The 11,747-nt window shown below is 34.3% G+C and overlaps 1 protein-coding gene across 1 annotated transcript; it reads right to left on the minus strand.

Moving 5' to 3' along the window:
- Positions 1–1,834: 1,834 nt before the first annotated feature.
- On the minus strand, positions 1,835–11,470 carry LOC138307352 (uncharacterized). The gene is made up of 5 exons (XM_069248048.1): positions 11,223–11,470; positions 9,971–10,168; positions 7,809–8,044; positions 7,542–7,608; positions 1,835–6,907 (listed from the first exon to the last, which is right to left on the minus strand). The coding sequence occupies exons 2-5, from the start codon at positions 10,164–10,166 to the stop codon at positions 6,732–6,734; spliced, it is 675 nt and encodes a 224-aa protein (XP_069104149.1). The 5' UTR covers positions 10,167–10,168; positions 11,223–11,470; the 3' UTR covers positions 1,835–6,731.
- Between the last annotated feature and the right edge of the window lie 277 nt (positions 11,471–11,747).

The following is an 11,747-nucleotide window of genomic DNA, read 5'->3' on the forward strand; positions in this document are numbered from 1 at the left end:
GAAGTTCAAAATGTGTTTTCAAGATGGCGGCTGTGGCGGCCATCTTGGATTTCGGATCGACCCGAAAAATATACAACACTTTGTCGGGACCATGTCAGGATCATTTCACGCAAGTTTCAGCCAAATCGCACCGGTAGAACTTGAGAAGAAGTTCAAAATGTGTTTTCAAGATGGCGGCTGTGGCGGCCATCTTGGATTTTGGATCAACCCGAAAAAATAACAACACTTTGTCGGGACCATGTCAGGATCATTTCACGCAAGTTTCAGCCAAATCGCACCAGTAGAACTTGAGAAGAAGTTCAAAATGTGTTTTCAAGATGGCGGCTGTGGCGGCCATCTTGGATTTCGGATCGACCCGAAAAATAACAACACTTTGTCGGGACCATGTCAGGATCATTTCATGCAAGTTTCAGCCAAATCGCACCGGTAGAACTTGAGAAGAAGTTCAAAATGTGTTTTCAAGATGGCGGCTGTGGCGGCCATCTTGGATTTCGGATCGACCCGAAAAATAACAACACTTTGTCGGGAACATATCAGGATCATTTCACGCAAGTTTCAGCCAAATCGCACCAGTAGAACTTGAGAAGAAGTTCAAAATGTGTTTTCAAGATGGCGGCTGTGGCGGCCATCTTGGATTTCGGATCGACCCGAAAAATAACAACACTTTGTCGGGACCATGTCAGGATCATTTCATGCAAGTTTCAGCCAAATCGCACCGGTAGAACTTGAGAAGAAGTTCAAAATGTGTTTTCAAGATGGCGGCTGTGGCGGCCATCTTGGATTTCGGATCGACCCGAAAAATAACAACACTTTGTCGGGACCATGTCAGGATCATTTCACGCAAGTTTCAGCCTAATCGCACTGGTAGAATCTTGAGAAGAAGTTCAAATGTCGGGAATAGTTTAATCGCCGGGCGCACGGCAGCACGGCGGGTACGGACGGACGACGAACGGACGAAAAAGCAACTATAGGTCATCTGACCCTTCGGGTCAGGATGTCCTACACATTTTTGTATACTGTAGCTTTGGCCATTAGGTCCTTTGTATGTTAAAATTACAGTCTGTAACACTTTCTTGATACAATTGCATAACGTACACGACAGATTTATTAAGCTTAACAAGATGTCCAACAGAAAGGACACCGCTCTAGCTGTGCTATGGTCACCCTAATGTGCCGTGGATATATTACCACTGTACCTAGTCCGAATTTCCTCTGGTCCCAGTACCAGACATGTACACCTATCTTACAGAGATACATGTAACAGCTGTTGTCCCCAGTACACATGTGCATTACGCATGATAATATCAGGCCCCTGGAACATTTCATAGCAAAACTGAAGGCAGTATATGCGACAACAGGACAGGTACAGTAATTTGGACCTTACATCAAAAGAATCAAATAAAGGTACAATGTACGGCTTTGAAGTTGGGTGTCATTCTCTTTCTATATAATCTTCAAAAGGAGTCTCTGTAAGCCTATGCTTGGTCACTTTTCTCTTTCCTGAAAATGCCTTCCATTTCGCTATGGCACAGTCATGGGGAGGATAGAAAGACAGTGAGAGTAACCACTGGGATATTGAGGATGGCAAAGGAAATCAGGCCAAAAATCTGAAGAAAAATATTTAATATAAACAAAATCTTTTTTCCATTTTTTTTTCCAAATTTATTCATTAAAACTAAAAAAAAATCAAAATGAAAACAAAAACTAAGTCTACAAATACTGGTTTCAAACGTTGAAACTTCTTGTTCATAGCACTTAGATGTCAAGACACTATACATGTCATTCCAAAGAATTTTAAACAAAGCTTGTAAATGAAATGTTGTTCTGGTCCCTCTTAAACTTAATCTCTAAACCAAATTTATTTTCTCTGCAAAATGAACAAGAAATTAATAACAACCCCTGTCTTCAATAACAACTACACAAGATAACAAACAAAAGCAAATAATATACATACAGCTATGATGCATTATTATATCATGTTTCAAATTAAAGTTGCCGCTTACATACTGACAATGGATAACATACATCTTCATACTGTAACACCAATAAAACAAAAAATACTTCTATTTGGGAATGGTGAGACAAGAAAAAATACCGAAAACATTCACAACAAAGTAAACTATACAGTATTCTTTGGCTCTAGTAGGATATTCCAGGGAATTAGTGTGTCTTTATTGTCAACAAAAATAGACTTGTTATTAATAAGAAGGTTCAAGTTCAAACAATGGTAACATTATTTGCAAATGCAATGTGTTCTAAAACTTATAATGTAAGGTGAACCCCTGCAAATTTAAAGCATTAAACAAAACCATAGGTGTGACAAAATATTATCATTTACCTGAATCAAATTAAAATATCTAGAATCAATTTGCAATGATTCACATTCTAATTTACCAATAAAATTTTAAATCCTGATGAAACACAAGATAATACCACTTTGTAATAAAACAACAGACATAATTTTTAATGACCTTCACCGAAGCAATGATAAGCACTATGACCTATGACCTGTACCTGTTCTCTAAGAAACAAATAACAAAAAATCTTGGTCCCAAAACTCCTTGAACAAAACTACTCATAGATCCACAGTTTCATACCCATGATATTGATGTAAAGCACTATTTAAATATTATGCTCAAAGCTATGAGACAGACTAACCTCTACCTATGTGTATGTACTGTCAGTACACCCCATACCCCGCAAACAAACAAACTACTATCTAATGATATATAGAGGGTGAGAGATGAAAATCAGAAATTATTTTTTTACAAATATTTAGGCTCTATGATTTGACTTTACTCCAAGAAATAAAGCAATGGGTCAGATCAAGTGTTTAGTGTCAATGTGATCGATCAGTTACTTCCCTTTGTTTGAGATGAGTAAAACGAAGGGAAGTAACTCAAATAGATCAGAATGGTCTAGTATAGGTCGACATGTTTGTCCTATCTTTTATTAAAGTTAAAGTAGTACTCAGTACTAGTGTTGGTATTGGTTACATTCAGAAAATATGAATTACTCATTACTTTATCACAAATGAATGACACAACAATCTTATCCTTCTCTCATGAATAGATGACTCTGTGAAAAAAATATAAAATATTGGAATATTAATGTAAGTTTTTAGACATATATTTTACGGGAACCAATATCAGTATACGGTATTTGTGGTTTGTATATTCTGTAAGTAGTAACCTTTAAACCGTATGTTGATACACAACAATTCCATTTTCTCCTGACTACAACCATCTCCCCATACATGTATATACATCATTCTGCTATATCAGAGTTACAGGGAAGAGTACTGACGGAGTGAAATAAAGGAAGTAAATCTAACAGATCAGAATGATATACAAATGTACATAGGAGTTCTTCTCATTCCAAGACTGGAGCAGTTTTGATATCTATGAATGAACACACAGACATGTCAACAGGAAGCTTGATCTGTAACAAATACACAATATACATAGGAAGAAGTATACAATTTACATGTTTGTGAGGAATTCATACAAGGTCCTTATGACTACAATAGACATGTATTAAGTCTAAAGAATCCTGACTATCAAACCAATTAAATCTAGAGTTGATCCAACACATCACTTATGGGTGAGATTGTGAGATCACTTTGGACATCCAAGGTCCATGTGTAAGACAAAATATTCTTTGGTAAAACAGTGAAAGACATCTTGTAATATCAATACTGTCATGTAAATGATTAAATCTATTGTCATTTTATTACCAGTTTGGTGAGTTTGATCTTAATTACATTCATGCATTATTTTTTTTTATTTATTAATCTTTCTCAAGAAATGCTGCTACATTTGAACACAATGAAATGCTTCCATGACTTAAGACTCTACTTAGATAGCCATATTTCAGGTTTCCAAGCTGACAGACATACAAGTTTATGATTACTCTCTTCTAGCTGTCTATTTAAGTTGATAGGTTCATCATTTTGGCTAATTAAACCTTCACTAAACTGTAACTATATGCCTATTAAAAGTCAAATATACACACTGACATACAATGTATACACATACATAGTTATATGTTTTTCATTCGTATATAAAATGCTGTCAAAAATCTTTTCTTTGGTTTTACTAAGAATGTATAATTATAATTTCACAAATCATACTATTCTTTGAATTATTTCCCTTTAACAGAATTATGAATATTGATATGTATCTTAACTATTGTCAAAATTACAACTGAACTGTACCACACAAAAGAACTTGATATTTTTATATGTGTAATGAAGAGATCATTATTTCTAAATTATTGATCATTCATCCAAAAAGTAATATGCATAATTAAAGGTAGGTTTCGCCCAATGAAATATAAAGACTACGAAATTGAAATTTATCCTGTACATAGATATAATCTTGAGATCATTTTCAATGGATACAGCGAACAATATGGGTGGTCAGTTGCCTAGCTTGACCAGGAAAACACTCCTCTAAAAATAGAGTGAAGTCAAGCTTTACATAGAACATGACGTATTTTTTTCCAAAACGAGGCCGCATCAACAAACGGAAGCGTGCAACAAAATGTCAGATAGAAGTGACAGTCTTGACACGGCATGTTTAGTTAAAAAAAAAAACCCAACAACAAATCGAAGTGCGATGGACTGTTTATACATTATCATATAATCTAAAACACTTCATGTTACTTACATGCGCTCGCTAGCTTTGTACTCCAAATATACATGTAGTTAGTCTGCGGCTGTTTGTGCGCTGGCATTATGTATTGAAATTTAACTCACCACGTGCAATGCCATTACACGAGTCCCAACAGATTCGGGCAAGTTCCACTTGAGATGTGGCTTCTGTTTCTTCTATTGTACATGCCATCTCTGAATTAATTCCTTATAGATATCCTATTACGCTACCGAATCCATTATAATTTCCTCCACTTTGTTGCCGATTCAGATATTTTTGTTTTGTTTATCTCACACACTTTCGTTCAGCCATTTTGTTTACTTTTAGTGCGTGACAATGCGCATGCGCGAAACTTAGACAACACAATCCATCACAGCTTCATTTGCATACTATTTTGTCTGACGGACACCGTAATAAAATCAAGGATTTCCTTCAATTTTGTATTCAAGACACATTTGTTCAATCTCAAACGCATAAAGAAATTAAATTGAGGTATTTTAATATGTTTTTCCATCTTTTCTCCCGTTTATCGCATTTCACAAAAATATATTTATTTGGTTGGGCGAAACCTACCTTTAAGCTCTATCAGAACATATTTTGCATGTTTTAATATTACCAATTGTCTAAAACAATTTAACACTGAACAGGTATGAACACAAAAATGTCAAGACAGGAAGGCAGCTTAATTAATGAATTGTGAAGCAGTAAATCATCAATCTGTTAAAAATAATGACAATGTATCACTTTGCATTACAAGAATGGCACCATAATCATTCTTAAAAAGAGAAAGAAACATCCATTAGGCAAACAAAGTATGTGTATAATAGCAAATGAGTTACTACACTATTTCTTTTGTATTTCAATAATTTAATTTGTTCATTTTTATAATTTGTCAGTTGTGCTACAACAGAATGTATAGATATTATACCTATACCTACATATTGAAATATTGTAACATTGGAAATTATATGTACACATAGATTTTTCATCAAAGAAATAAAATATACATGTAAGAAGACTACATATGGAAAGGAGAATAATGTAAGTATTAAGTTTGACTTCAATAAACCAAGGACTTATAAACTAATAAAAATATTTTTTTTTTTTGTTGCACATTGTATTTCTAGAAACAGTGACCTTCACCTTTGACCTTTATACCTAAAATGCAATCCTGCAGTAATCACTTCATGCCATAATATTATTATGCTTTTTTTCTGTTTGTGAATATCAAATTATAAAATGTAATGTAAATACCATTTGATAATAGTGGATTTTTTCATCACAAATGTCATTCTACACTCCTTCACATAAGGTACCAGTATTATGTTGAAAAAATTATCAGATGAGGTGAGGGAAGGGGATGGAAAAACATGGAATGTTTGTTTCAGAATCAATAAAAAACTAAATATAACAACAAAAAATTCCCAGTTAACAACTTATAAGATTTTAGGAACTAATAAACAACAATTTCTAATTGAATACATTCAATCATTATCATTTTAAGATAGGGTTTCCATCTTAAAACACTTAATATCAAACATATAAAAACTTTTGTAAGATTCTTTTCATTAAGAAATCTTAATATCAACAATTCATACACATTCATTTCAGTGAATATCAATCAAAACAATGATAGCAAATATTTTCTATAGTTAAACTTACTCTAATTTCTGCTCCTTCAATACATTGTATATTCTCATTCTTCAGAAAATATTAGAAATCTTCATTTTTATATGAAAATACATGATTTTTCAAACTTCTGGAAAAATATGAACACCAGAAGAGAAATTGTTGTTTTTATATTGAAATTCCCTGTATTCTAAATTAAATATCCCTGCCACCTTTTCCTATATTCACATTCCTTTTAACTCATGCACCCCTGAATTTTCATAATGAACACTTCCAGTCTTTGAATCAGAAGAGTTCAAATGTGTCTTTAAGGGGGAATGAGTTAAGATTCTAAGTCTGTATCATAGTAATAATCTTTGATCATCCAAATAAATCTCGATCAAATCCTAATAATTTGCTGCCAATTTCCGGACTGTTCCCAACACACTTCCTAACGTTGCCTCACTCTCAAGAGTTCTCCTCCAATAGCATAACCTCCTCCAGATGAGCTTTACTCTTCATGTGAGCGTTGTAGGGCATTGGTCCATTAAACTCACGACAACACACATCACATATATAGTTCTGTTTGGCTGTCTCTTTAGCCATGTTTGTCTGATATGCTGATTTGTAAGGCTTGTATTCGACTGAAAAGACAATAGTCAACAGATTGACAAAATTCTAATATGGATACCAATATGACAAATAATTATTAAGAGAGATAAAATAACAATCCTCATTTCCAATTTTTTGTAGTCTCCTGTTTTTGTTCTGCTACATGTATACGTACTATTTTATAGTTTGATATCATCTACATGTAAGTACTGTACTAGCCTATTAAAGTGTAAACTATATGACATTCATGATCTCACAATTCAATTCAATACCTACAGAAAACAGCACATAACTCCATGAGAATAAGATAATGACCTCTGTATAAAGACCACCTGCTTAATAAGTCCAAAATGACAAATTGTAATACAATTTGACCTCTGATAATGACCAATACACGTATGCTTATTTCAAGATACATCATGTACCAAAATGATGACGTTGTTGAAGTACAATTTATCGAAGATTAGTCCAATCTTGTGGTGATTATGATGTCTGATTTTTGCAATGTCACAACAACCAGAAAGTGGAATTAATCGACAATAAATTGTACTTAACCCACACTGTTTTGTAGGTATATCAAAAATTTGTTAGTCTCTATATATGTATAAACTTGGTTAAATACATCCACCTGCCTGTAGTGTATATCACAACGAGATTAACGTTTACCTTTCTCTTGTGGAACCTCAGCAGACTTTGGTAACCATGGCAACGCATTCACATTGTCCTCCACAATCTACAAAATAAAGTTTGGACTACAATAATAATGTGTATAATGACAATGCATAAAAAGAAAGTTGGAAGCCATTATGTTCCCTAAAGTTTTTTTTCAAGATTTTGAAAGCAGTTATTGGATTGGCCAACCTGAAAGGTACATCACCTGGTATAAGAAAGAAAAGGCGATAAAGAATGTGGAGGGGATGTAAAATAACTTACCATAAGATAGTCTGTAGGAACATAGCCCTGCTTCCCACTACGATCTCGAACACAAGACCAAAGTTTATTGTCAGCATGAAAATCAATAAATTCCACATTATCCTTCTGAGAAACATTTAATTCTGCCTGATCCAGAGGACTGTTGACATTGGCTGTGTAGCTGAATTTCACCATAAGTTTGTCTCCAGGGCTAAACTTCTGAGTTGATGAAGGACTCTCTACTGCATCTGCCCAAGCTGAAATATACAGATATCAAAATGATTCTTCTTAAACTTATATTGGATTTAAATGATATCTTAATAAACACAAAACAAAAGGGCATGTACATGTATAATGTACAAAATATTTAGCGAATTATGACAAAATTTTCACTCTACAACCCTTTCTGATTTGGTTTGGTGCAAGCTTTTTCAAAGGTTAAATCCAAGTTGATCTTGCATTGTCAGTGAAATCCATATTTATCGTATAAAACAAAAGATTAAATCCAATTTGATTTTGAATTGTCAGTGAAAACCATATTTATTGTATACATGCAAATTCATGAAATTTCCATCTCCCGCTTCCAAGACATATTGTAGGTAAATATCATTGAGGTTAGGTTTAACCTTGGTTGAAACATGAAAAAACAAGGACATAGTCATTCAGATCCCCCGCCAATGGAGATATCAAAGCTGAAGTAAGTTTGATTGTGGAGACTTATGTGTATGAAAAAAAACCAGGAAAAAGGAAGTTGAGCTAAAGAAAGATGGAGTATAATTCAAGTAGAGCGGGGCTGCAATTGTTGAATCAGGTATACAGCCTTGACATTTATATTTGACTATATACACAAAGATGGGTGGAGTTTTGCAAAGTAACATTTACCATTTACCATGATATTTTCAGCAATGTTTCCATGGTAACGGAAAAAGTGCAAAAAATGAAACCTAAAAATAGCAAAAGGTACTACTAGACCATAAAAAGAATGTGTCTATGAAGTTTCGTGGAAATATCTCTGCTGGTTTTAGAGTTATGCTCCGGAAATGAACCTGCTACAAAAATATGATATTTTCAGCAATGTTTTTATGGTTACAGAAAAAAGTACAAAAAGTGAAAACCTAAAAATAGCAAAAGGCACTACTAGACCATAAGAACAATGTGTCTATGACGTTTCATGGAAATATCTCTGCTGGTTTTAGAGTTGTGCTCCGGAAAGGATTCTTACACAAAAATCTGTCATTTTCAGCAATGTTTCCATGGTTACAGAAAAAAGTACAAAAAGTGAAAACCTTAAAATAGTAAAAGGCACTACTAGATCATAAGACTAATGTGACTATGGAGTTCCGTGCATATATCTCAACCGGTTTTAGAGTTATGCTCCGGAAACGAACCTGGTACAAAAATATGATTTTTTCAGCAATGTTTCCATGGTTACCGAAAAAAACGCAAAAAATCAAAACCTAAAAATAGCAAAAGGCACTACTAAACCATAAGACCAATGTGTGTATGAAGTTTCGTGGAAATATCTCTACTGGTTTTAGAGTTATGCTCCGGAAACCATTCGTACGGACGGACAGACGGACGGACGGACGGAACCCATTTGTATAACCCCCGCCAACTTCGTTGGGCGGGGGATAATAAACTGAAGTCTTATTTGGAAGTAAGACATTTAACTTTGTAACAAAGTTTGAAGAAAATCGGTTAATATTTATAACAGTTATTGTATGGAAGTGGCAGAAAATGAATTAAAAAAAAAAAGTTAATCAAAGGGCCATATTTCTACTAATGAAGATCTGCCAAAAGTGGCGATCGAACTTGGCTATAAGCCCTCAAGACATTTAAATTTGTTACCAGTTTTAACAATATTAGTTTTAACATTTGCTAGTTATAACACAGAAACTGCAGAAAAATGATATTTGTAGTAAATTAAAGGACCATAACTCTGATAAATAACATCCCCTGAAAGAGTTGATCGAACATGGTCAGGCACTTAAGGCATTCAACCTTGTTACCATGCAAGTTTGAAGAAAATCGGATAATATTTATTACAGTTATTGACTTGATAATTTATTTTCTGTCTTGAAAATCAAAAGCATTTCATGGTATACACAGAAATAGGAGTGTTAATGGTCGGGTTACAAGAAACATTGGTTCTTTCCAGAGGTATATATTTCTGTAATACTTACAACCCACAGCGTTTCCTGGGGAGATTGGAAAAGGTGAGAAGGGAGATGTGACAGACTGAGGGGAGGTAACTCCTGGAGAGATCGGTGCATCAGCAAAGTTTTTGAGAGCGGCTGGTCGTCTAAGTGGCGTGGTCCAATCTATCAGTCCAAACACTCCTCTACCACAACCACACCTCTGGGCACGACGCGCTGGCATGGCTAACCAAGGGAGAAACATAACGGAATCAAGAGTTTGAGTATTCACGATAAACTTATAACTTTAAATAGAAGTATATAGCTCTCTCAACTTTTCTAGTTCCAGTCTATCACTGGAATGCGTTTGTTATTTAGGAATTAAATGGAACTATGATCTAAATATTGCTAGAATTAGTATTTTCCACAGGGGTATAAAAATAATCTTGATGTCAATTGTAATTGCCAAGGACAAGCAGACATCCAAAATTCAATTACCCGAGATCAAAATCTTCTTTCCCTAGAAATTAAAGTTGAAAAATAGGGGAAATGCTGAACAATTTGATGACCCAGCCTCCTTTATGGGACTGGCAAGGTCATATAAAGTTTATTTCCGACCTAGGGGAAGTAAATTTTTTCTGCTCTTTGCTTTGATTTTATTTTTTCTTTCATACAGTTTGTTTAATTAGTTGCTGGTTCTAAATGTGTTATACTTAGTTTTTAATTTTACAATTATTTGAAGGCATTATGTCTCCACTTTCCTGTTATTTTTAATTGGTGCTCATCATTTACAGCCTCAGTAGGAGATAAATTAAGACCTTGGAAGCTGTTTTGTGCCACTTCCCATTTTGATCTACTGCTGGATAGCTGGAGTGGGGCCAATGTCATAGGCTCTGGACCCTCATAACTCAGAATAAAAAAATGATTCTGCAGACTAGTCTCAGCGACAGTCAGTGGCACAGAGACCGCTCTTCTTGCAGATAATCTAAAGGAGGAAATAGAGCTTTGCTTTTTCCATGCCGTGCATGATTTATATTACTTAAAACGGCAACAAAGAACAAGAGTAACAACACATGACAACACATCAAATACTTTCAAAATTAGTGGCACTACGGTAGTCTAACAGACAACACAGGATCGAATTAGCTCATTTTAGTGTGTACGGACTAACTTACGGACTAAGCCTACTGTTCGACATAGGCCGCGGTGACAAGGTTAACATGATATGCACACGTCAGAATCAAATGTCACACGTGTCCTCGACAATTGATTAAACAAACATGATCTGATTGATACTTACTCAGTACTGAATTATCTTTGTTCCGTTTACACTTATATTTTGCGATGTATCACCTGTTTTGTCCGCGGGAAACCGTTGATAAAGGAAACAAACGTAAGAGTTCTTCAAAGGGAAACTACTCTCGATTTTCACCCAAGGCGCGAAGTTTTAAAGTTGTGCTGATTTTTCGTTGACCACAAACATGTTTCATTTTATTAATATTCCTCAGCGGTACAAGATTTTTTTTTCTTGGAAGAGATTCAAAAATATAGAACTTAACATTTTTTTAAAAATATTTTTTTTTTTTTTTTTTTACTTTAGTAGGGAGTACATGTACATATGTACATATAGTCGTTATGAGGTTATAATAAGAATTTTCTGATAATACAAGCGTAATGGTACGTGGTAATAAATCTGACAAATGCAGTACTTTGGTATTGATTTTATAGTAATATACATGTGTATGTTGTACAAAAGAGTTGTAACTCAGTGATGATTAACAAGGTGTCCCTCTTCACTTTTTAAAAAGTATAATGATAATCTATA

This window comes from Argopecten irradians, chromosome 14 (genome assembly GCF_041381155.1).
Source record: "Argopecten irradians isolate NY chromosome 14, Ai_NY, whole genome shotgun sequence".
In the NCBI taxonomy this organism is placed as follows: Eukaryota; Metazoa; Mollusca; class Bivalvia; order Pectinida; family Pectinidae; genus Argopecten; species Argopecten irradians.